Raw genomic sequence first — 26,703 nt, forward strand, 5'->3', positions numbered from 1 at the left:
GATGGATTTCAGAAATACAAGTGAAAGCCTGTTCAGAAATGTGTTTGTGCGCCAACTACCTTCTATATTTCTTTTCCAGCCATGAAGTCAAAGCTGTCCACAGTTGCCAGTGTTCATGTCTACAGCATCCAGAAAGCCACCTTGAAGGATAGTGGCCCACTGTATAGCACAGACTACGATATCATCAAGGCTAACCTGCAGAACTGCAGCAAGTAAGTCCTGTCGTGGCAAATAACCTGCTATCTGTGACTCCACTGTAGCTTGCCAGTTTCTAGGATGCATTTCGCCTTGCAAAATCCCCCAAATTGTACTTAAGTGTGCCTTTACTGCCTTTTTAATCCTTTGATAGGAAGAAGCTTCATCTACACTCAGTTTTGACTAACCCATCCAGTTCAGCATCTGCAAGTTTTTAATTGCACCAAACCTTTTCCATTCTGACTTTAGTGTAAATTGAATTTTTGTATAGTAAGACCCTGTAACTCAAATCCGGAGTCCATTTTGCAGTTGCAGTGGTCTCTCTGGGAATTTGCTAGGCCTTGCAGTGATTCTATAACAGACATGAGTCAAAATGTCCAAAATATCTGGAAGGCCCAAGTTTGTGCATGCCTTATCAATAATATGTTTTTTTTTCCAGATGTTCCCATAGAGTTATCTTAGAGGACCTAACAATTTCCTAAGAAGAGGATACTCCCTTAGGTCCTCAAGGTTGATTCTGTGTTGTGCTGGGACTTGAAGCAAGTTAATTTAATGGTGTTCGATCATATCTGCAGTTGCAAGTGACCAGGTTAAGTGTCACTTGTATCAGGGACTTACTGTAATCTCCTTTACTGCTTTCTCAGAACACTGATTAGTGCTTCTTAAATTAAAGCGATCCTACCTCTTTCTATCCCTGCTTTAATGCTTGGACAAGTGACTATTAAGAACTGCTTACATGCAAAAAAAAAAAAACACTTCTTTTCTACTTTGCATTCAAAATACAGATGGAGCATTCTTCCTTCAGAATTCCAAGTGATTCCAAAATTGTCCAAATGGGTGGATGAATTCATGAGATAAATAAATAATGACATCTTGTTTTTTGATAATTCGGAGTATACAAACTTTGTTTCATGTACAATATTGTTTGAGAATACTATGCATAAAGTTACCTTTGGGCTATGTTTCTAAAGAGTGTATGAAAGTAAGTTTTGTTTTTAGGTTTGGGCCCCATGTCCAGATTATCTCATTATGTACGTATATGCAAATATAGGCATTCCAAAATGGGAAAAAAATCCTAAAACATTTCTGGGCCCAAGCATTGTGGATATAAAGGATATATTAGGATCTCTATATTAGGGAGCAGTTTCCTTCATTTTTAGCGAAGTTTAATTTTATTTTTGCAAGCCTTCCTCACCTTGGTGTCCTCCAGTTCATTTGGATTGTTGTTGCTGTGTCGTCTAAAGTCATTTTTTACTTATAGAGACCTTAAGGTGAACCTATCATGCAAAATTTGTTTATTGGAAGTGTACCATGATCTTCCTGTGAGGCTGAAAGAGAAAGGTCACCAAGTTGCTTTCCATGACTGAGTGAGAATTTGAACCCTGGCCTCCAGATTACCAAACCCTTTATTCCTGAGCAGGGCTGTTGATAACACTGTGTAACAAGGTTTTTGTTCCTGGGTTATCAATGCCGTTTCCTAATTGGTTCTATCATAAAAACATGGGGAAAGTTTAGGGTTAGGTAAAGGTTTTCCCCTGACATTAAGTCCAGTCGTGACCGACTCTGGGGGTTGGTGCTCATCTCCATTTTTAAGCCGAAGAGCCGGCATTGTCCGTAGACACCTCCAAGGTCATGTGACCAGCATGACTGCATGGAGCGCCGTTACCTTCCCGCCAGAGTGGTACCTATTGATCTACTCACATTGGCATGTTTTTGAACTGCTAGGTTGGCAGGAGCTGGGGCTAACAGCGGGCGCTCATTCTGCTCCCGGGATTTGAACCTGGTACCTTTTGGTCTGCAAGCTCAGCAGCTCAGCGCTTTAACGCACTGTGCCACCAGCGGCCCCTGGGAAAAGTTTATTCAACTGCAAAAATTAATACAGTAGACTCTCACTTATCCAACGTTCTGGATTATCCAGCGCATTTTTGTAGTCAATGTTTTCAATGCATTATGATATTTTGGTGCTAAATTCGTAAATACAGTAATTACTACATAGCATTAATGTATAATGAACTACTTTTTCTGTCAAATTTGTTGTATAACATGACGTTTTGGTGCTTAATTTGTAAAATCATAACCTAATTTGATGCTTAATAGTCTTTTTCTTAATCTCTCCTTATTATCCAACATATTCGCTTATCCAACATTCTGCCGGCCCGTTTATGTTGGATAAGTGAGACTCTACTGTAATCCAGAATACCCCTAGAGAGCACTCAGATTTGGGAACTTTGTTTTGAAACTTTTAGGGAATGAAGCAAGAATTACTTCCCAAGGCACGAGCCTTAATTTCGAAGCTGTTGGAAAATATTAAGCCGGTAGGCTGTTAGGAATTGTGGGAGCTGAAGTCAAAACACCTGGAGGGAGGGCTAAAGTTTGCCCATGCCTGCTCTAAGAGATGTAAATGAAAGGCAGGTGATGAAACATTTCCATTTCTGATTGAGTTTCTCCTTCTGATTTCCAGGTTCAGTGCTATTCATTGTGCTGCTGCCGTTGCACGTTCTGCAGCCGAAATGGCTCAGGTTGAAACCCCAGTGTCAGTGAACGCCCAGTCGTTGCCTGGGACAAATGCTGCTGCCGCTGCCGCCGCCCCTGTGGTAAATGGCCAGGCCCCAAAAGCTTCTTCAAAGCAGACGCCCCCGCAGGCCAAGGGCATTATGGGGATGTTTGCAGCAATGTCCACTGCCACCACCAAACCCCAAGATACGCAAAAAGAAGCAAAACGGGAGGTGAAAGAGGCACCAAGTGTAAGTTTCCTGCCTTCAGTTTTCTTTTAAAGAAACACCCACTTCAGGTTGAATTGGTAGGCCAGTGTTGGAGAAAGAACTGGGTGGCTTTCTGTTAATTTCTGTTAGGTTGACTGTGTTTGTGTAGTGGCTTTTTATTGTTTGAATGTCACTATACAAGTTGGCAGAGTGTGTAAAAGCACTGGGCTGAAGACCAAAAGGTCCCAGGTTCAAGCCCCGGGAGTGGCGTGAGCGGCTGCTATTAGCTCCAGCTCCTGCCAACCTAGCAGTTCGAAAACATGCCAATGTGAGTAGATCAATAGGTACCGCTCCGGTGGGAAGGTAACGGCGCTCCATGCAGTCATGCCGGCCACATGACCTTGGAGGTGTCTCTACGGACAACGCCGGCTCTTCGGCTTAGTAATGGAGATGAGCACCAACCCCCAGAGTCAGACACGACTGGACTTAACGTCAGGGGAAAACCTTTACTTTTACCTTATACAAGTTGAGCATCCCTTACCTAATATCCTTAGGGCCAGAAGTGTTTTGGAATTCAGATTTTAGAATATTTGTATTTTGACATATGGATGTAGTCTTGGAGATATGGGACCAGGTCTAAACACAAAATTCATTTGTGTTTCATAAAATAATAATAATAATAATAATAATAATTGCTCTTGGCTCGTGGTGGGTCACAGCACAGTCAAAACACACAAACATTGCAAAGATTCTATAAACATACATATTGAAATGTAGTTCTATAAAACATACATATTAAAGTGATGAGGCCGCATTCAATAGTTACAAGTTGGATAGATGCATGGAACGCTGTGGATGTTGTGTATCTAGATTTCAGGAAGGCCTTCCTTTGACAAGGTCCCCCATGACCTTGTGGCAAAGAAACTAGTCAAATGTGGGCTAGGCAAAACTACGGTGAGGTGGATCTGTAATTGGTTAAGTGGACAAACCCAAAGGGTGCTCAATAGTGCTTCCTTTTTATCCTGGAAAGAAGTGATGAGTGGAGTGCCATCAGCAGGGTTCCGTCCTGGGCTCGGTTCTGTTCAACATCTTTATTAATGACCATATGAAGGGTGAGAAGGCAGGATCATCAAGTTTGCAGACAGGACCAAATGGGGAGGGAGAGCCAATTCTCCAGAAGACAGGAGCAGAATTCAAAACAGATTAGAGAGATGATTGGCCAAAACTAACAACATGACTTTACCTGGAATCCCACTGTGTCCCATTCTGGGCACCACAATTGAAGGGAAATATTGACAAGCTTGAATGTGTCCAGATGAGTGTGACTCAAAGGATCAAGGGTCTGGAGAACAAGCTCTATGAGGAGCAGCTTAAAGAGCTGGTCATGTGTAGTCTGCAAAGGAGAAGGCTGAGAAGAGACATGAAGAGGGCCATGGATCAAGAGGTGAGGGGAAGTCATAGGGAGGAGGGATCAAGCTTGTTTTCTGTTGCCCTGGAGACTAGGAACAATGGCTTCAAACTATAGGAAAGGAGATTATGGTGGAACATCATGTTAATTTACCAGGAGTTATAGTGTGGGGTGTCTTATCATCAAGAGGATAGAATCATAGAATCATAGAATAGTAGAGTTGGAAGAGACCACATGGGCCATCTAGTCCAACCCCCTGCTAAGAAGCAGGAAATCGCATTCAAAGCACCCCCGACAGATGGCCATCCAGCCTCTGCTTAAAAGCCTCCAAGGAAGGAGCCTCCACCACAGTCCGGGGGAGAGAGTTCCACTGTCGAACAGCTCTCACAGTGAGGAAGTTCTTCCTGATGTTCAGGTGGAATCTCCTTTCCTGTAGTTTGAAGCCATTGTTCCGTGTCCTAGTCTGCAGGGCAGCAGAAAACAAGCTTGCTCCCTCTTCCCTATGACTTCCCTTCACGTATTTGTACATGGCTATCATGTCTCCTCTCAGCCTTCTCTTCTGCAGGCTAAACATGCCCAGCTCTTTAAGCCGCTCCTCATAGGGCTTGTTCTCCAGACCCTTAATCATTTTAGTCGCCGTCCTCTGGACGCTTTCCAGCTTGTCAACATCTCCCTTCAACTGTGGTGCCCAAAATTGGACACAGTATTCCAGGTGTGGTCTGACCAAGGCAGAATAGAATAAGGGGGAGCAGGACTTCCCTGGATCTAGACGCTATTCCCCTATTGATGCAGGCCAGAATCCCATTGGCTTTTTTAGCAGCCGCATCACATTGTTGGCTCATGTTTAACTTGTTGTCCACGAGGACTCCAAGGTCTTTTTCGCACACACTGCTGTCAAGCCAGGCGTCCCCCATTCTGTATCTTTGATTTCCATTTTTTCTGCCGAAGTGAAGTCTCTTGCATTTGTCCCTGTTGAACTTCATTTTGTTAGTTTCGGCCCATCTCTCTAGTCTGTCAAGATCGTTTTGAATTCTGCTCCTGTCTTCTGGAGTGTTAGCTATCCCTCCCAGTTTTGTGTCGTCTGCAAACTTGATGATCGTGCCTTCTAACCCTTCGTCTAAGTCGTTAATAAAGATGTTGAACAGAACCGGGCCCAGGACGGAGCCCTGCGGCACTCCACTTGTCACTTCTTTCCATGATGAAGACGACGCATTGGTGAGCACCCTTTGGGTTCGTTCGCTTAGCCAATTACAGATCCACCTAACCGTAGTTTTGTCTAGCCCACATTTTACTAGTTTGTTTGCCAGAAGGTCGTGGGGGACTTTGTCGAAGGCCTTACTGAAATCCAGGTACGCTACATCCACAGCACTCCCTGTATCGACCCAACTCGTAACTCTATCGAAAAAAGAGATCAGATTAGTCTGGCATGACTTGTTTTTGGTAAATCTGTGTTGACTATTAGCAATGACCGCATTTGTTTCTAAGTGTTCGCAGACCACTTCCTTAATGATCTTTTCCAGAATTTTGCCTGGTATTGATGTGAGGCTGACCGGACGGTAATTGTTTGGGTCGTTCTTTTTTCCCTTCTTGAAGATAGGGACCACATTCGCCCTCCTCCAATCTGCTGGGACTTCTCCCGTTCTCCAAGAACTCTCGAAGATAATTGCCAGTGGTTCTGAAATAACTTCCGCTAGTTCCTTCAGTACTCTTGGGTGTAGCTGATCTGGCCCTGGGGACTTGAATTCGTTTAGAGAGGCCAAGTGTTCCTGGACAACTTGTTTCCCTATTTGGGGTTGGATTTCCCCCAATCCTTCGTCCATTCCGTGTTGCTGAGGTTGAAGATGGCTTTCTTTTTCTGAGAAGACCGAGGCAAAGAAGGCATTAAGTAGTTCTGCCTTTTCCCTGTCCCCTGTCGCCATCACCCCGTCTTCTCCTTGCAATGGCCCTATCGCCTCCTTTTTCTTCCTTTTTCTACCAACGTAAGCAAAAAAGCCTTTTTTGTTGTTTTTTATGTCCCTGGCAAGCCTGAGCTCATTTTGCGCTTTAGCCTTGCGAACCTTTTCCCTACAGGATTAATTGGACCATTCTTTTTTGGCAACATGTTTGATTTGAATGTAGCCTCATCACTCCGCACAATCTTGGGTGAAAGTGTGCCATTCTGTCTGCATATATTGGTTTAGTTTATTGATGCTATACTCAATTCACTGATAGTAGGTTTAATTTGATGTTAGGTTTTCATGCTGCATTCATTGTCAGTTTCTCTTTGCTAACAATTTCTCTTAATTACGTCAGGCCTCGGCAGGAAGCAGCAAGGTGCCAGCGAAAGGAAACGTGCTAAATAACTTCTTTGGAAAGGCTGCAGTGACTAAAGATGGTAAGTTTCTTACATAGTCCATTTCTTTTGAGGGGGATTCTGCTTAAATTCTGCATTTACAATAGGCCGCTAGGCTGTTAGGAATAGTGGGAGTTGCAGTCCAAAACACCTGGAGGGCCCAAGTTGGCCCATGCCTGCTGTAAGAGATGCAGTACAATGCAACGTGCTCAGAGCTCAGAGATAATAATACAGCAGAGTCTCGCTTATCCAACCTTCGCTCATCCAATGTTCTATATTATCCAGTGCAATCTGCCTTTTAGTAGTCAATGTTTTTGTAGTCAATGTTTTCAATCAGTTGCAATGTTTTGGTGCTAAATTCGTAAATACAGTAATTACTACATAACGTTGCCGTGTATTGAACTGCTTTTCAATTTGTTGTAAAACATGATGTTTTGGTGCTTAATTTGTAAAATCATAATGTAATTTGACATTTAATAGGCTTTTTCTTAATCCCTCCTTATCCAACATTTTCGCTTATTCAGCGTTCTGCCGGCCCATTTATGTCGGATAAGCAAGAGTGTAATAATAATAGCACAGCCAGCATAGTGATCTTGTTTGCTGTGTACTAATCTTGTTGTGTATCAATCAATAATAATAGCAAAACACAACAGCCACAAAAAAGTTTAAGCAGTGAGCCAACAATATTTAGTTAAAACAGATTTTAAAATGCTAAGATAGTAAACCCATGGCCTGGTAATCATTTTGCCATTCCCCATTGGTTCTCCTCAGAAGTTGCCTTTTTTAAAAAATGTGCTTATCAAATTACCAGGCTTGAAGTTACATGTCTCAGTGCTATGGAATCAGGGGAAGGTATTTTTCTCAAGATTTCTCTACTAAAGATTGCTAACGCTCCCATAAAATTGAAGCTCCCAGGATCCCATAGCATTGAGACATGACAGCTAAAGTGATATCAAACCTCACAACCTCTGAGGATGCCTGCCATAGATGTGGGCGAAACATCAGGAGAGAATACTTCTGGAACATGGCCAAAACATACAACCCTGTGATTCCAGCCATGAAAGCCTTCGACAACACATTGATATCAAGGCCAATTTGAGGTGGGTTGTATGTGTTGGAATAGGAAGCCATTGATACTAACTCCATGTAAAGCAGCTTCGTATAGTTAAAGCATCTATTTGAGACAGAGAATCTTGTACATCAGGCATGGCCAAACTTGGGCCCTCCAGGTGTTTTGGACGTCAACTCCCATAATTCCTAATAGCTGGTCCAAAACATCTGGAGGGCCGAAGTTTGCCCGTGCCTGATGTACATGGATGACCCCTCCTGATCTTTCATTTCATCCTTCTCTCAATGTATTTATGATGCGTAGGCAAAGGCAGCACTGAAGCGGAGCAGCAAAAGGAGGAGAAACCGGCAGCCAAGTCTTCAGCTTCTTCAGCGGAAGCCAAATCGCCTCCCAGTGCTCCAGCTCTGGAGAAAGCCAGAAAGAAATCGGAGAATGCAAAAGGACAGACGAAAGACAAGAGAAGGTACCGAGGCCCTTTTGTTCATTTTCGGGCAGCTGCTTTCATTGCAGTAATCAGCAATCTTCCTGTATGTTTATAATGGTTATATTATAAGGGTTTTTATGGTATGTTTCTTTCAAGAGTGGTATTAAGGATTTTGGGATCTCCCACAGCTCGGTGGAGCTCATTTATTGGCATGGCTTAATTGCTCTATCCTTAAGCCATGAATAATAATGATTATTAATTTATTAACTTTATTTCCGCCCCATGGGGACTAATTAGCAAGGAGAATACCAGGTCCAAGGGAAAAAAGCATTAGAAGAGGTTGTGTTAAATATCAGAAACAACGTAATTCAGTTTAAGGCCATTGTTTACATGATTGTAATTTTACCAGCCATCAAAGTGGAACATGAAATGCATTCTGAAATCTTAAAACTCTTTGCCCAAGATAATTTGTCGCCAGTTTTATGTACTTTGATAAAATGAGATAATTATTGACAAACTAGAGCAAAATGTGCTATAACAGGATGTCTCTCCTGCTAGAAACAATGTTTTGGCAGTTTAATCAACTTTTTCCATGTTTTTATGATAGAACCAATTAGGAAATGACATTTATAACCGAAGAACAAAAACTGTGTTACAGACTGTCATTTTTATTAATTACACAATAAACAGATCCATGAGTAAACAGTAAACAATCCTTACACATCGAACATGTCATATATAGTGAATCAGTAATGATATTCTTCCAACATCTTCAGTTCTCATGATCTTCATTGTCTACTCATATTATTTTTGCCACAGATACCCATTATTTTTAACATAAAAAGCATATATTCTATATCTATCTAAAAGTCATATATTCTGCGGTATTATCTTCTTATGTACAACTTTGTGAGCCCCGGTGGTGCAGCAGGTTGAACGTCTGAGCTGCTGAACTTGCTGACCGAAAGGTCGGTGGTTCGAATTCAGGGAGTGGGGTGAGCTCCTCCTGTTAGCCCCAGCTTCTGCCAACCTAGCAGTTCAAAATCATGTAAATGTGAGTAGATCAATAAGTATCACTCCGTAACGGTGCTCCCTGCAGTCATGACCTTGGAGGTGTCTACGGACAACGCCGGCTCTTCGGCTTAGAAATGGAGATGAGCACCAACCCCCAGAGTTGGATGCGACTGGACTTAATGTCAGGGAAAAACCTTTATCCTTACCTATACAACTGTACAACTATAACTATATATTTTCCTCTGCAAAAAAAGTTTTCTATTCAGTTAAATTACCTGTACAGAAATGTTATTTTTGTGTGCAGAAAATGTCTTTTGTGCCAGAGCCTTTTTTATATTTGCTGTACTGTTTGCACAGAAAAAAGCCACGTGCCTTCTGTTTTACATGAAATAGTTTCCAAAATGGCAAACAGGGTTTTTTTTTACAAACTGAGTGGTTTTGACCCAGAGAAGAGTGATGGGATTATTAATTCTTGTGTGTCTTGTGCCCAATGTGTGAGTGATGGATGATCTAGAGTAGGCGTGGGCAAACTTGGGCCCTTTAGCCCTAACGGCTGTTAGGAATTGTGAGAGTTAAAGTCCAAAACACCTGGAGGGCCCAAGTTTGCCCATGCCTGGTCTGGAAAGGTTCTTTCTCTGGAGGCCCCCTCCTCATCTGCAGCCCCTTCAAGCTAACATTCACTTGCCTCCCTTGTTATTAGCTCCAGAATCCCAAAGAAGATGCTTTTTTGCCCCGAGAGCAGAGTTTGCAGAGCCGAGAGTGGTATCTGCCTCTGTGACAGAGTGGCTGGCGTCTCCCCATCCATGCTGAAAGGAGCCGTTTCATGACACTCTTTTTTTCCACTAGTAAAATATAATCATGTATATATTTTTAAAAAAGATTAAGAGCTGCTTCAGAAATCTGAGACACTACCTCATAGAAGGTCAGTGGCAGCAAAACAGCACTGAGTGACTGGGACGTGTGTTTTTATAAAACTTTGGGGACACTGAGAAAGAGAAGAGTTGTGCATAAGTCATAGAATCATTGAGGTGGAAGATACTCCCCAATGCCATCCAGTCCAACCTTCTTCCAGACAGTAGGACACCATCCAAGCCCTCCTGACAGATGGCCATCCAGCCTCTGCTTAAATACTTCCAGAGAAGAAGACTCTAACTCAATAATAGTAGCTTTGGGTACATATGAGAGGTAAATCCTTCCTTTTTCCATAAAGGAGCTATCCAAGGTCCTATTAGGGAGCAAAGCTTTGAAATCTGGAAGAGTAGCTTTTAAAATTTGGGCTAAAACCCAGACCGAATGCATTGATATTAAATCACCAACTTATATTGCTCTGGAAACTAGGATTCAATGGAACCATGGGTTTAAATTGCAGGAAAGGAGATTCCACCTAAGCATTATTAAGAAGAACTTCTGACTGTACGAAAAGCTGTTCAGCAGTGGAACTCTCTGCCTCGGAGTCTGGTGGAAGCTTTTAAAGAGAGGTTGGATGGGCTTTTGTTAGGGTGTGCTAGAACCAATAAAGCCCGAGCCCTCCTTAGAAACCAAGTAGATTAAACTGAGGCTGTCATAATTTGGCTACATCATGAAAAAGACAAGACTCATTACAAAAGACAATAATGCTTGGAAAGGTGAACGGCAGTAGAAAAAGAGGAAGAGATTCATCAAGGACTCTCATTCAGGGAATCACAATAAATCAAGGTTGACCTGATGACAGTCAACATCAAATCTTCATTTTATGTTTAAGCTGCTGACTGTTGTCCTGGGGCACACCATCTCTCAGCTTCCAGGATGTGTTCAGAACTGGAGATTCTGTTAGGTTAAATAAATATTTACTTATTATTTATTTATGCTATTTCTATCCTGCCTTTCTCCACCCCGAAGGGGACTGACTGACTTTACATGTCGGCAGTTCTTTGTTGCCATAAAAACAATACAAAATTAAAAATACATTTAAAAGGGATAGTAAAATAAAATAAAACCAACCATCACCAATAATCACAGGATCCATGAGAATAATCCGGGCCTTTCCTATAATTGATACACGTCAATCCATATTTATTTATTGCAGAGATTCCCCACAGGTTTGGTCACAGAGCCATGTTTTTACTCTTATTTATGGATAGCACTTTTGTTATAGATAAAGGGGGCTGTATCTTCGTTTGCTTTGAACTGAGATTCAGAATGTTTGTTCTCCTTCCACATTTCCAACTACAGTAGAGTCTCACTTATTCAAGCTAAACGGGCCGGCAGAAGCTTGGATAAGCGAATATCTTGGATAATAAGGAAGGATTAAGGAAAAGCCTATTAAAAATCAAATTAGGTTATGATTTTACAAATTAAGCACCAAAACTTCATGTTATACAACAAATTTACAGAAAAAGTAGTTCAATATGCAGTAATGCTACGTAGTAATTACTGTATTTACAAATGTAGCACCAAAATATGATATATTGAAAACATTGACTACAAAAATGGCTTGGATAATCCAGAAGCTTGGATAAGCGAGGCTTGGATAAGTGAGACTCTACAGTACATTTAAGTGACATCACCTGGTTTGTTTGCAGAGCAAAACGGCCAGAGATATCAGATGACGAAGAGAAAAAAGGTGGAAATTTGAAGAAAAAGAGGCGCAGAATCAGGCAGCCGCAATCTGACAGCAGTGATGAGGAAGGTAAGTGCAAGCCAGTTTTTGGGCTGATGCTCTGGTTGCCTTAAAGTCAATACCTGGCAGACCTTAGGGCTCTTGAGAATTTAATGATGGCCACAACAATATACACATCCGACTTCCCTTGCTTCTAGTTCTTTGCTGTTAATTGCCCATTACATTCACAGCAGTAGGACAATGTCAATAACATCTGAATGCTATCAAGGAAAATGAAACAGAATTCCCAAACATATGGGATAGTCTTCATTAAGCTGTTCTTTTCTGCCAGATCTCCCTAAGTTCTCCTTTACTATGCCTTGGTTAATTAAAAAATTGAACATGGCCAGCTTTAGGATTTGTGACTCCAGTGGTTGGAAGGGTTATGGTGTACTTGGTCACCTTCTTTTCAGCGGAGTATTTGAAACAGGTGTGAAACTGTTTACATTCATAAAAAGATATTGTGGTGATGGAGGGCCTGGACAGGCCTATGAATTACGCATGCTTTTACCATAAGCGATAGCTCACCATAGGTTTGTTTGCACTCCTTTGGTTTCCTTTTCCTGGTAACTTATGTCCAAGAGAGTAAGAAGGAACGTGTTAAATGGCCAGTGTGCCTAAATGACAGTCATTTGTTTATGTTGCTGACACATAACTGAGATAACAAGTGAGAGAGACACCAGGATCTGCTTACAAAGAACTGCAAAGGTTACAAGAAGAATTAGGAACAAACAGAGAAAGATCACCAAAATGGTAAAAAGTCTGGAAGCCAAGCCTATGAGGAGCGGCTTAGGGAACTTGGTTATGTTCAGATTAGGGAAGATAAGGTTAAGAAGAGTGGCATGATAACCATGTTTAAATGTCTGATACAATACCAAATTGAGAAAGAAGCCATCTGATTTTCTGCTCTGAAACCAAGAGACAATGGAGCAATGGATTCCAATTGCAGGAAAACAAATTCCACCTAAACATGAGGAAGAATTTGCTGATAGTCAGAGCTGTTGTCCAGTTGAGTCCATAGCTGCCTGAGAGTGCAGTAGAGTCTCCTCTGGGGGTTTTTAAGCAGAGGCCAGGCGGCCATCTGTTGGGAGGGCTTTGATGTATGTTCTTACTTGGCAGGGGGTTGAACTGGATAGCCCTGGGACTGTCTCCTTGTCCTATTTTGTTCCAGAAACAGCCTTACAACAAAACCAACGTAACCAAAAAAAAGCATTGCTTCAGCAAATAATAATAATAATAATAATAATAATAATAATAATAATAATAATAATGCAAACAGCAGTAAATGAAACAGAAGGTAAAGTTCAAAAGCAATGCAAAGTCTTAGAGCAGACAAGAAACAAAAGTATTTGGCAACAAGTTTTCACAGCAGACAGGAGCAAGAGTCTTTGGCAAAAAAAAAAAAAAGGTTTACTGTATACAGGAACAAGAGTCTGTGGCAAGAAGACCAGAACACAAACACACAAAGTAGGTCAATTGCTGTCAGCACTGACCACTGGCTGTACTGCTAATTGTGTTGTCGAAGGCTTTCATGGCCGGGATCACAGGGTTGTTGTATGTCTTTCGGGCTGTGTGGCCATGTTCCAGAAGTATTCTCTCCTGACGTTTCGCCCACATCTATGCCAGACATCCTCAGAGGTTGTGAGGTATGAAAGAACTAAGCAAGGAATGTTTATATATATCTGTGGGAAGTCCAGCGTGAGGGAAGAACTCTAGTCAGTTGGAGGCCAGTGTAAATGTTCCAGTTAATCACCCTAATACTGCTAATTTATAGCCCTGAGCTCTCAGCACAGATGTTCCTATGGCGAGGTCTGATTGCTCAGCATTTTTGCTGTGATTCTAGCTGACCTTCTCCTTTCTTCTTTTGCCCTTCGCCATTCTAAAAATGTAGGGACTTGTAGCATGTCTTCCTCGCCTTCTCCTTCCTCCTCAACACTTGGCCCCAAATCCCCAAGTGCTACCTCTTCAGTCTCCTGTTCTGCCTCTTCCTCAGAAGCAGAAGAGTAGTCCACAATACTTCCCATTCTATGAATTCTTGAAAAATAAATAAGGAGGACATGATGGTGAGCCTTGAGCAAGAGATCCAGGTAGTCAAGAAGCTCCCACTCTTTTCTTTGTGCCAGCAAACTAGAATTTTCTGCAGGTATCAGCAACCTATTTTCGTATGTCTTCATAGCCCTCACAACTAGAAGGCTGAGGTATAATTTTAAGTAAAAAAAAAGTTCATATTACTAGGTTCTTGGCTTTACGTATTTGGAATTGAAAAGCTGAAATCATCCCCCCCCCAATGCCCCAAATACTTTGCTTCGCCTCCTCTCCTGGATCTGAATGGAGCTCCCTTGCCAGATCTGGCTTCTGAGTCTCTTTGAGGTTTTTTGCAACATCCTTTGGAAATAAAGCCATCTAAAAGGTTCTGGCAATCTACCACAAGGTCTTCATTTAGCGAACATCCAAGTTTTTGTTTTGGGGGCTGTAGGATTCAGAGTGTTTATAAAATTGTCTGAATGATGAGAAAGAAAGCGAAACGGCCAAGAAAGCAGATAATAAATGTTGGAAGCGAGACCGCATGGTCTGTGCCTGCAGAGTACTTTGCTTCAGACACTGTAAGAAGGATCCTTGTGTCCAGGTCCAAAAACAAAGAAATGAGTAACCGATGCTGCTGTTCAGGAGAATTGCACATAATTTTGGAGATGAGCTGAGGAGGAAAATGAACATGAAGTCAAGAAAAAGAACACAGGAGAAAACGGATGCTCAGCACGGATACTTGGAAGGTCATTGTTCTACTCCAGATGCTTAGTTTTTGTGGCTGCCACAAACTGTGTTGAATTGATTGAGGATCTATGAGATATTCATTGAAAAGCCTATAGCAAAATGTGCTGCAGGATATCCCTCCTACAAAAACAAAGTATCTGCAGCGTAATAAACTTTTCTCATGTTTTTTTTATTATAGAATGAATTAAGAAATGACATTTATAATCCAGACACAAAAATCGTGTTACATAGTGTTATGAATGTGGGCTCAATGACATTTTCTGTTGCGGCATCACACTACTGGTTCATGTTGAATTTAGGATCAGCATTAATCCCAAGGTGCTTTTGCATTTAGTACTGCTGAGTCAATGTATACCTCATCTTATGCCTGTGCATTTGGGGCTTTTTTGGTGTAGAATTTTGCATTTGCCTTTGTTGGATTTCGTTTTTTTTATTTTTTTATTTACAACATTTATATTCCGCCCTTCTCACCCCGAAGGGGACTAAGGGCGGATCACATTACACATATAGGCAAACATTCAATGGCTTTTAACATAGGACAAAGACAAACAACATAGCTCCAAGCGGGCCTCAAACTTATGACCTCCTGGTCAGTGATTCATTGCAGTTAATTGCACTGGCTTGCTCTCCCGTCTGCGCCACAGCCCCTGCGCCACAGCCCGGGGTTTTATTAATTTCATCTCAGTTTCCTAGTTTTATCTATCTTTCCAGTGTGTTAGCTACCTCTTTTGGTTTTGTATCACCTTCAGATTCGATGAGAGGTCTCTTCCTCATCTAAATCAGTGTTCAAATATTTGTAGAGCATTGGTCTGTTTCCATATCATCCATGTTTCGGTTGCTAAAGGAAGAAACCATGAAAATGAACAAAATCCGGCTACCAATATTAAAAAAAAACCCTCTAAAATCAGGACAGTAAATAAAGAACAACACTCAGAAAACGGGAATTCCAGACAGGAAAACATCAGGGCCAGTTAACACCTCCCAACAAAGGATTCCCCCAGGCAGGAAGCAGCCAGGCCTTGAAGCTGCAAGGCTATTCGGGGCTAATCGAGGTGGCCAAGTGCAACATTCACACTTGCCTTAAACAGACAAGAGCTCTTTTTCCCACCTTGGACATTTCACAGATATATAATACCCCAGTTGCCTAGTTTCTTATAAACCTCGCAGCCTCTGAGGATGCCTGCCATAGATGGGGGTGAAACGTCAGGAGAGAATGCTTCTGGAACATGGCCAGACAGCCCGGAAAACTCACAGCAACCCCAAGTATTGAACTTATGAATTATTTTGCTGAAACCCAAATCAATGACATCCAGAGATAATGGACTAAATCCAGATAAATGGCATTCACAGCAACTGCAGTTTAGCTGTTGGAAGTGCGACAACACTTGATCTGAGCCCTGCTTAACCTGCAAAAGGTCTCTTGGAGGCCTGTGTTGCTCAAGTGCAATTCCCAGCACTGACCTAATGACCTGGGCTGAGTTCCCAAATCTGGAATGCGTCTTGTGGCAATGGCCTGAACGAAATGCAGTCCTCGGCCAAAAGCAGACAGAAAGGGAGGCTCAGCAGGTGTTCCTTCCAACCTTTTCCATTGTCTCATGTAAGCCGCCTCGAGTCCCTTTGGGGAGATGGAGGCAGGGTATAAAAATAAAGTATTACAGTAGAGTCTCACTTATCCAAGCTAAATGGGCCGGCCGAAGCTTGGAGAAGCAAATATCTTTGATAATAAGGAGGGATTAAGGAAAAGCCTATTAAACATCAAATTAGGTTAAGATTTTACAAATGAAGCACCAAAACATCATGTTATACAACAAATTTGACAGAAAACGTAGTTCAGTATGCAGTAACGTTATGTTGTAATTACTGTATTTATGAATTTAGCACCAAAATATCATGATATATTGAAAACATTGACTACAAAAATGGCTTGGATAATCCAGAAGCTTGGATAAGCGAGGCTTGGATAAGTGAGAGTCTACTGTATTATTATTATTTTATTATGACACAGCAAACAAGATAGATATGTTGGATTTCGTATCACAAAATCATAAGTCGAACACTTCCCAAGTGTCTAGGACTGTGTGATGGATTTTTGGATGATGCGTGCAGATCCCAGCAGGGTGACCTTTTGCAGTTGGCAGATTGTAATTTTGTCAATGTCTGTTGTTTCCAAATGCCGGCTGAGATCTTTTGACACGGCACCCAGTGTGCCCATCACCACCGGGACCACTGGTTTCTGCCAGAGTCTTTGAAGTTCAGTCTTGAGGTCCTGATAGCGGCTGAGTTTTTCCTGTTGTTTTTCGTCAATGCGACTGTCACCTGGGATGGCAACATCAATGATCCAAACCTTTTTCTTTTCCACAACTGTGATGTCTGGTGTGTTGTGTTCCAGAACTTTGTCAGTCTGGATTCGGAAGTCCCACAGTATCTTTGCGTGTTCATTTTCTACAACCTTTGCAGGTTTGTGATCCCACCTGTTCTTTGCTGCTGGGAGGTGGTACTTGAGACATAAGTTCCAATGAATCATTTGGGCCACATAGTTGTGCCTCTGTTTGTAGTCTGTCTGTGCGATTTTCTTACAGCAGCTGAGGATATGATCCATGGTTTTGTCGGTTTCCTTGCACAGTTTGCATTTTGGGTCATCAGCTGATTTTTCGATCTTGGCCTGAATTGCCTTTGTCCTGATGGCTTGCTCCTGGGCTGCAAGGATCAGGCCTTCTGTCTCCTTCTTCAGGGTCCCATTCGTGAGCCAGAGCCAGGTCTTCTCCTTATCAGCTTTTCCTTCAATTTTGTCAAGGAACTGCACATGCAATGTTTTCTTGTGCCAGCTGTCAGCTCTAGTTTGTAGTGCGGTTTTCTTGTACTGGTTTTTTGTCTGCTGTGCTTTGAGGAGTTTCTGATTTTTGACTTCAATCAAAGCAGGTTCTTCACTTTGCTTTACATATTCTGCCAGGGCAGAATATTATTATTATTATTATTATTATTATTATTATTATTATTATTATTATTATTATTATTGTAAGCTCTGAGGTTAGGAAAAGGTTAAAGGGCATTCTAAAGTCAGACTTCATCTCCACAAGTCTTGTATCTAGATTCAAACCCCATCATCCTGGCTGAACAGAGCAAACTACAGCCTTCCAGATGTCACTGTATCTCAACTCCCATCAACTCCAGTCATGATTATCTAATGATCAGGAGAACACGAGCTGCAATCTAGCATTTGGAGAGCCACATAAAAGGACAGGGCAGGTTGGATCTGGGCCAAAGGTTTGAGTTTAGCACATGTGGCAGAAAGAAAGAGGAGAGTGGTGAATTGCCCGTTATTGTATTCCTCCAAACTCAGCTGAGTCTGTAGATGCAAAAGGCTTCTTCCCTGCGTTTTTCTCCCTGCAGACGTGCCAGAGTCCCCTCTCACCCCTGAAGAGAAAGAGACTTCCCCTGAGCCCGAGCCCGAGCCCACCCCTGTGAAGCCGGACTCAGACCCCGAAAAGACAGAGGTAAGGAGCCTTGTGTTCATGCATTTCAAATATTACTAAATGAAGCCTCCTTGTAGATGTGTCTGAAGCTCAGGAGTCTGAAAGCCCAAATGTTGCGCACGAAAGCATTGTTGCCACTATTCTTTCAAGCAGGGAGTGGACATTTACCCAAAGTTGGCCCTTTCACCACTTTCTTGGGCCTTGGAAGGAAAAAAGGATGGACTTTCTGAACCTTTTCCAGCAATTTTGCATTTCTGCAATGGAGTCCAGTGTTTCTTCCTTGGGATTTGGGACAAAAATGAACTTAATGTTCACTACTAGCCTGTATTGATTCCATAACATTGAGCCATGGTATTGCATTGAAGCATTTATTTACAGTATTTTTTATTTACAGTATTTATATTCAGAGTGAAATAATAAATGTATTATTAATAATAATAAAAATAGAGTAAAATAAATGTAATAGTAGCAAGAATAATAGAGAAAAATAATAAATGTAATACTGTAATACCAATAATAATAGAGAAAAATAATAAATGTACCATATATTCTCGAGTATAAGCTGATCCAAATATAAGCCAACCAGTACCTTCACCCGAGTATAAGCTGAGGGGGGCTTTTTCAGTCTTTAAAAAAGGGCTGAAAAACTAGGCGTATACTCGAGTATATAAAGTACATGGCAATGCCATATTCATAGGTCAACAACAAACTGGGCTATTTTTAATGGTTTGGTGCTCAATCAGACGTGGGCTGGCTTCGAACTCATGACCTCTTGCTCAGTAGTGATTTAGGGCCACTGGCTACTAACCAGTTGCATCACAACCTGGCCCTGGCATTTTTTCTGGTATTTCCTTATGGGTGCCTTAAAATACTTCTCTGCTTTTAAGTGGTATCTATTTATCTACTCACATGTGTTGTCAAAGGTTTTCATGGCCAGAATCATCGGGTTGTTGTGAGTTTTCTGGACTGTATGGCCATGTTCCAGAAGCAAACGTCAGGAGAGAATGCTTCTGGAACATGGCCCATACAGCCTGGAAAACTCACAACAGCCTGGTAGATACTCACATTTTGCTTTCGAACCGCTAGGTAGGCAGAAGCTGGGCTAAAGGCCAGGAGCTCACTCTGACCCAGGCTTCGAACTGTCAACCTTTTGATTGACAAGATGGTCTCTTGTAGCAGTAGCTTCAAGCCCAGGCAAGAGAAAACAGATCTAATGCAGCCATTCTCCCCACTTTAAGTCTGTTCTCTAAAAATTTCACTGAATGACAACCACAGCAATTATTTATCTTTTTTAAAAAAATTGTTTTTATTGTTGTTTTGTCGTTTTATCCCCCTCCCACCCTCCCGTCCTTGTACATACACTTTATTCAACAAACTACAGAAGTTACATTTGAAATATCAATCTCAATCTTAATTTTTCCACTCCACATCTTAGTTCGTTCTCTAAATAACTGGTTCCCACATCCCCTTGATTATTACAATATTTTCAATTTTATCTATATTATTCCATTTGCAATTTGTGATTTCTACATTTAACATATCAACTATATACTTATACCGATTCGTCAGAGTCGATTTTGTTTTATCTTTCCAACCCCTCACTAAAACAATTTGTGCACATGCTATTAATTTGTCAATCATTTCTTCTTTTTGTATCTTCTTCACTTCCGTTATCCTTGCATGTAGTACATTTCTATTAACTATTACTATTTGTAGATTTAGCATTCTGTTGATTTCTCCTTCAGCAATTATTTATCTTGACTTGCCATGATGGGAGTTGTAGCTCTTGTTATGCGGAAAGCACCAGGTAAGAACTTCCAGTAAAGAGCTTTATTTCTCGGGAAAACAACTGAGCTTGTGCAAAGATTGCCCTTAAGATCTGGAAGAGCTGTTGGGATGAATTTATTTTTAACCAGAACTCGTGATTGAACACAGTCTTTTTGACCCGTCGGCCCCTTCATTTAAGCCCTTCGAAATGTTGAATTGCTTCCTTCTTTCGGGAACTTTTTGTGACTAATGATGTGGTCCCCAAGTTGCGTTTAGTGTCCGGTGAGAAATTCCTAAATTTAGCAAGAGATGAAATGTATTTACAAAAGTTGTCACCATTTGTTAGTAGTTCCTTAAGCCCAAAATGTTTTATTTTGGAAAGAAATTGAGTAAAAAGTCTCAGTTGGGAAGGTGGGGGTGGATGGGAGACATCTACCAAAGGCCAATTTAAAAGCACTGCCTCGCTTCCAACAGTTTTGACAACATTGATTCAAAAACAGTGGTCCTCTGTATACATTAGTGGGAGGAAGCGCCACTAAACGCAGCCGGGCTTATTCCGGGATTAAAATTCCTAGGTTCCACTTGTAAAACACATCGAGCATTTGTTTGAACAAAGGCTTTTCTTCACCCAGATGAAGGTTCAACCTTTAGATTTCTAATTGCTTTTTAATTTCAGCGCGGGTTGTCCTACAAGCAAGTTTTACTCTTCGTACTGCTAGCCTGAAGTAGAAAGTTCATCCAAGAAAAGGAGGAACATCCAGCTTATTTTTCTGTTATTTGAATTCCTTGTTCGGTTGACCGATCTGAGGTGTGAAAGTGGAAAGATTGCAAAACAGATTGTTCTTTGTGTTGTCGAAGGCTTTCATGGCCGGAATCACAGGGTGGTTGTATGTTTTCCGGGCTCTCTGGCCATGTTCCAGAAGCATTCTCTCCTGATGTTTCGCCCACATCTATGGCAGGCATCCTCAGAGGTTGTGAGGTATGGAGAAACTAAGCAAGGAAGGTTTATATATATCTGGAAAGTCCAGAGTGAGAGAAGAACTCTTGTCAGTTGGAGGCCAGGTTAATGTTGTAGTTAATCACCTCAATTAGCATTGAATAGCTTCATCTCCTGGCTTCTTCCTGCCTGGGGGAATCCATTGTTCAGAGTCGTTAGCTGCCCCTGATTGATTCATGTCTGGAACTACTCTGTTTTCAGAGTGTTGTTCTTTATTTACTGTTCTGATTTTTGAGTTTTGTAATACTGGTAGTCAGATTTTGTTCATTTTCGTGGTTTCCTCCTTTCTGTTGAAGTTGTCCACATGCTTGTGGATTTCTGTGGCTTCTCTGTGACATGATAGTTGCTGGAGTGGTCAAGCATGTCTGTGTTCTCAAATAATAGATTGTTCTTTATCTGAAATCCGTGGATGTTCTGGTAGATTTAAGATGGATTCGAATGGCTCCATGCATCGTCCCTAACTCCATGACTGGCTTAGCATCTCGGTCTCCTCACACCTTGCAGCTAATCACAGAAAACAAGAAGAGGACTTTAAAGTCTCGTTACCACCTCATTTGCTCACCAAGGATAAGGGGATACATGCCTTCAATTTGCCCAGACAATTTTATAGGGTTTTCTTAAGCAAGGCATCATAGGTGGCTTTGACAGTCTGTTTTCTCTTCTGACATGTGGCTGACAGTACCTTGAATTCAGTGGCACTCCCATCCAAGTACACATAGAACAATAAAGACTAATTATGAGTCTCACACTCTCTGGCTGTTGGTTTTCTTTTCTCAGTTTTCTGTTCACTCGAAATATCCCTATGTAACCACCCTTCTACTTTTAATAACACTCTTCTAAGTCAGATAACCAATAGAAATTTGTCCCCATCTTCAGTGTAAATAAAGTGATAAATACAACTCATAGATGCAGTTCTATTACACTCCTACTTGGGTAAGTCGAAGTCTAACACTACTATTCACATCCCAAATTTCCCAATTCAAGTTTCATAAAGGTGAGAAGCCCGAGTCCTCCATTTTGTTTTTCTCTTGTGAGCATGGAGAGAGATGAGATGTCTGCTTCAGAGAGATAGTTAGATAGCCAGGCCCTGACTTTCTTATAGAAATGTAGTTCTTTCTGTGAAGAGGGCCGGGCTGTGGCGCAGCTGGCTAGTAACCAGCTGCAATAAATCACTACTGACCGAGAGGTCATGAGTTCGAAGCCCGGGTCGGGTTAAGCCCCCGACCATTAAATAGCCTGGCTTGCTGTTGACCTGTGCAGCCCCGAAAGACAGTTGCATCTGTCAATTAGGGAAATTTAGGTACGCTTTATGCGGGAGGCTAATTTACAACACCATAAAACTGCCAGCAAAACACGAGGAAAGGAATGAGGAAGTACAGCCACTAGTGGACGGTGAAGCAACAGCTCCCTCTGTGGCCGGAATCGTGAAGCTGGAAAAAGTTAAATGCCTCTGTGTCTGTCTATATATGTTGTTTGTCTGTTGGCATTGAATGTTTGCCATATATGTGTTCATTGTAATCCGCCCTGAGTCCCCTTCGGGGTGAGAAAGAAGGGCGGAATATAAATACTGTAAATAAATAAATAAGTCTTTCAGGAGAACCTTTTGGTGCAATGGGTTAAACCCTTGTGCCAGCAGGACTGCTGACCGACAGGTCGGCGGTTCGAATCTGAGGAGAGTGGGTGAGCTCCCTCTGTCAGCTCCAGCTCCCCATGTGGGGACATGAGAGAAGCCTCCCACAAGGATGGTAAAACATCAAAACCATCTGGGTATCGTCCCCTAGGCAATGTCCTTGCAGACGGCCAGTTCTCTCACACCAGAAGTGACTTGCAGTTTCTCGAGTCGCTCTTGACACGAAAAAAAAGTGTGAAGTCTTTCAAAGCTTGACTCGCTCCTCTAATGGCTGAAGCTCATTTGCTTTGCCGTTCTGCTCAAGAAGCTTCTGATCTGCTAAAACCGCTGTTGTTGCTGCTTTAGTTTTTAAATGCTTTCCCCCCCCCCCCCCCCTTTTTGACGTTGCTGAACACTGACCTGACTGCCAGCCCCATCATTCTGGTTTGCTCTGCCATTCCTTTTGCAGGCTGCACCGGGAGACGAGAGACAGAGGCGGAACCGGAGGCGGAAACGAGTGCTGAAGTCCAGAACATTTGTTGACGAGGAAGGCTGCATGGGTAAGGAGGCAGGCCGGCACTGTCGGTCCAGGGAACCTTGGCCTGAAATCCAGGGCAGACAGCCTTGACCAGCCCTTTGCTTGTCCCTTCATTGAGTTGGGAAGTCCTTTGGTAAATCTCGGTCCATCTTCAAGGTCTCGTCCCCTCTGCCTTTCTGCTGCCCTGGAGACTAGGACTCAGTGGAGCCATGGGTTCAATTGACAGGAAAGGAAATTCCACCTGAACATTCCTCAAACTTTTAAAGCAGAGGGCCGGTCCACAATCCTTCAGACTGTGGAGGGGACGAATTATCATTTGGGGGGAAAAAAACCCAACAAATTCCTATGCACACTGCACATGTCTTATTTGTAGTGCAAAACAACAACAACAATAATGAAAGAACAATACAATATTTAAAAATGAAAACAATTGTAACCAACATAAACCTATCAGGATTTCAATGGGAAGTGTGGGCCTGCTTCTGGCCAATGAGATAGTCAAGTTAATTAGGATTGTTGTTGTTGTGTGCCTTCAAGTCATTTCAGACTTTGGGCGAGCCTAAGTCTAAAATTATTTATTTATTTATTTATTTACTACATTTATTTATTACATTTATATCCCGCCTTTCTCACCCCGAAGGGGACTCAGAGCAGCTGTATGTACATACAATATATTATTAGCATAGCACAATATTAGCATTATATATTACTATATTAAACCACTATACTGTAATATTATATGTAATATATATCATATAATTAATATTATTATATGGTATTATTAGTATTACATTTGTAGGAGCCTCCGGTGGCTAAGGGGATAAAAGCCTCGTGACTTGAAGGTTGGGTTGCTGACCTGAAAGCTGCCAGGTTCGAATCCTACCCGGGGAGAGCGTGGATGAGCTCCCTCTATCAGCTCCAGCTCCATGCGGGGACATGAGAGAAGCCTCCCACAAGGATGGTAAAACATCAAAAACATCCGGGCGTCCCCTGGGCAACGTCCTTGCAGACAGCCAATTCTCTCACTCCAGAAGCAACTCCGGTTGCTCCTGACACGAAAAAAAGTATTATATTGTATAACGTTAAAATATTATTATCAATATTATATGTATATACAATATATTATATTATTTAAAATGATATAAAAATATTATATTATAAAACTGAGGGTGGGGGCCAGGTAAATGACCTTGGAGGGCCGCATCCGGCCCCCGGGCCTTAGTTTGGGGACCCCTATTCTTGATGATAAGAAGAGCTGTTCAAAAAGGGAACTCTCTGCAGTGTGCGGTGGAAGCACCTTCTCTGGAGGCTTTTAAAGAGAGGCTGGATGGCCATCTGTCAGGGGTGCTTTGATTGTACTAGCTCCTGTGGAGCCTTGACCTAAAACACTGGGGAATTCATGGCAGAGGTGCGATCCAACCAGGAGAGCCCCAATTCTCAGCTCAGGTGTATAGTGGAGGCATATGACTGGGTTGTTGTGTGTTTTCCGGGCCGTACGGCCATGTTCCAGAAGCATTCTCTCCTGACGTTTCGCCCATGTCTATGGCAGGCATCCTCAGAGGTTGTGAGGATGCCTGCCATAGATGTGGGCGAAACGTTAGGAGAGAATACTTCTGGAACATGGCCGTATGGCCCGGAAAACACACAACAACCCTGTGATTCCGGCCATGAAAGCCTTCGACAACACATTGAGGCATATGACTGTTTGTGGACAAGGAGAAGGGTGTTGTGGGCATGGACAAAAAGATCTTTTGCACTGGACAAAGGAACTTTCAATCAACTGGGTTGGAAGAGATGTAGGTGTCATAAAATCCTAGAGTTGGAAGAGACCCCAGGGGACACCCAGTCCAACCCCATTGTGTCAGGAAGGAATACATAATGATGATGATGATAACTGTCAGGGAATCGGCGACCCTGACTGATTGATGAGCAACGTCTCACCTCTGCCCATCCGTCAGACCACTTTGCAAAGGGTGAAAGTGGCACCAACAAAGAACGACAACTTCGCTGATTTATATCTGCTGAATCCCAGCGGCACTGAAGCTTTATTTACAATAATAATATTTAGAGTGCTAATTGACCAAAGCTCTCAGGACACATGTTGCATCCGCAAGATCAAACATAGAACCTTCACCGTCTCTCTCAGAGTCCAATAAGCACCTCCTTTGCATTCCACAGCCTGTGCTGGATCTTCCTGTCTTTGTTCATTTGCCCTTCCAGCAATCAATCAGGGCTCGCTGCAATTAACCTCTTGACTGCTGGAATGCTTGCCGGAACGAAACACATACAATTTCACAGCAACAATAGATTAAACATGTCACTACATATCACAAAAACACTAACAATAACAGTAATAATTTTTTAATACTGGCTACCAGTATTAGGCAGAGGAGCTCCAGGGATGGCTATTGACTCTGAACAAAGGATTCCCTAAACCTTTCCAATGCTAACTGCAACATTCACGCTGACTTCCAACTGACAAAGAACTCTTCTCACACCCGGGACTCTCCACAGATATATACAGTAGAGTCTCACTTATCCAACACTCGCTTATCCAATGTTCTGGGTGATCCAACGCATTTTTGTAGTAAATGTTTTCAATACATCGTGATATTTTGGTGCTAAATTTGTAAATACAGTAATTACTACATAGCATTACTTCATATTGAACTGTTTTTTCTGTCAAATTTGTTGTACAACATGATGTTTTGGTGCTTAATTTGTAAAATCATAACCTAATTTGATGTTTAATAGGCTTTTCCTTCATCCCTCCTTATTATCCAACATATTCGCTTATCCAACGTTCTGCCGGCCCGTTTATGTTGGATAAGTGAGACTCTACTGTATTAACCTTCCTTGCCTAGTTTCTCCATGCCTCACAACCTCTGAGGATGCCTGCCATAGATGTGGGCGAAACGTCAGGAGAGAATACTTCTAGAACATGGCCATGCAGCCTGGAATACATACAACAACCCCAGTAACAATAACAACAACAACAACAACTTTATTATTGTAACCCGCCTCCATCTCCCCAAAGGGACTCGGGGTGGCTTACATGAGAAAACAACCCAACCACAACATAAATTAACATATAATCCATAAATTTAAAACACAATATAATAAGTTAAGGAGACTCCATACTATTTTGCTGTGAAATAGCTCGTATCACCAGGAAGCTTTGCATCACTTTCAAGTGCATTTTCTTGCTGTATTTTGTGCCTGAGCTCCTCTGCCGCATGCCGTGATCCTGAATATTAACGTGTGCCGTAGGGTTCTGGATTAGGTAGAACTCTGGGCCCCTTGTTGTAGGTAGGACCCCTCTCTCGCCCTTTTGCAACCTTGGACGAAGAGAGGAAAGAGTCTGCCTATGCAGTGAGTAACCCTCTGTCCATTCGGGCCCATTCGTCATGCGAGCCTCTGGCCCTGGATTTTGTCAAGAGAAGAAAGTTTGGCTCCTGGAGTTTGGCTAAGTACTTTTCTGGGAACGAGATGCAAGAGACGGCCTTTAGACGGAGCTCGGGCGTCTCGGCGGGGAAAGGGCCCTTCTTTGCCTTTCCGCCCCCAAAAGTGTATCTCAAGGCCTGCGTCCAAACAGGGCTTACAGAAACGGAGATGAGACACTCTCCTTTCCCCTTGTTTTAAAGGTCTCTGCTTTTCTAAACACGTCAAAGAGCGGGAAGATTGCCTTCCCCCACATAGAGCTCAGGTGGAACGGTTGAGAAAGGCTCACCCGGATTTGCAATCCGGACATATTCAGTTCGAGAT

At 42.2% G+C, this 26,703-nt stretch overlaps 1 protein-coding gene across 2 annotated transcripts in view; it reads left to right on the forward strand.

Moving 5' to 3' along the window:
* The window catches only part of pold3 (DNA polymerase delta 3, accessory subunit), a 42,896-nt gene that overhangs the window by 11,593 nt on the left and 4,600 nt on the right, over positions 1–26,703 (forward strand). Inside the window, exons 5-12 of one of the 2 annotated variants that reach the window (XR_010004018.1) lie at positions 80–212; positions 2,657–2,939; positions 6,598–6,679; positions 8,010–8,169; positions 11,706–11,812; positions 17,945–18,048; positions 20,471–20,773; positions 22,870–22,960. Coding sequence is in view for 1 of the 2 variants with exons in the window: in XM_062974424.1 (XP_062830494.1) it covers positions 80–212; positions 2,657–2,939; positions 6,598–6,679; positions 8,010–8,169; positions 11,706–11,812; positions 17,945–18,048; positions 22,870–22,960 (960 nt within the window). In the remaining variant the exon portion in view is untranslated. Of the gene's footprint in view, positions 1–79; positions 213–2,656; positions 2,940–6,597; positions 6,680–8,009; positions 8,170–11,705; positions 11,813–17,944; positions 18,049–20,470; positions 20,774–22,869; positions 22,961–26,703 lie in introns of those variants that run through there. The other variant, XM_062974424.1, reaches the window with a different exon arrangement.

This window comes from Anolis carolinensis, chromosome 3 (assembly GCF_035594765.1).
Source record: "Anolis carolinensis isolate JA03-04 chromosome 3, rAnoCar3.1.pri, whole genome shotgun sequence".
Classification (NCBI taxonomy): Eukaryota; Metazoa; Chordata; class Lepidosauria; order Squamata; family Dactyloidae; genus Anolis; species Anolis carolinensis.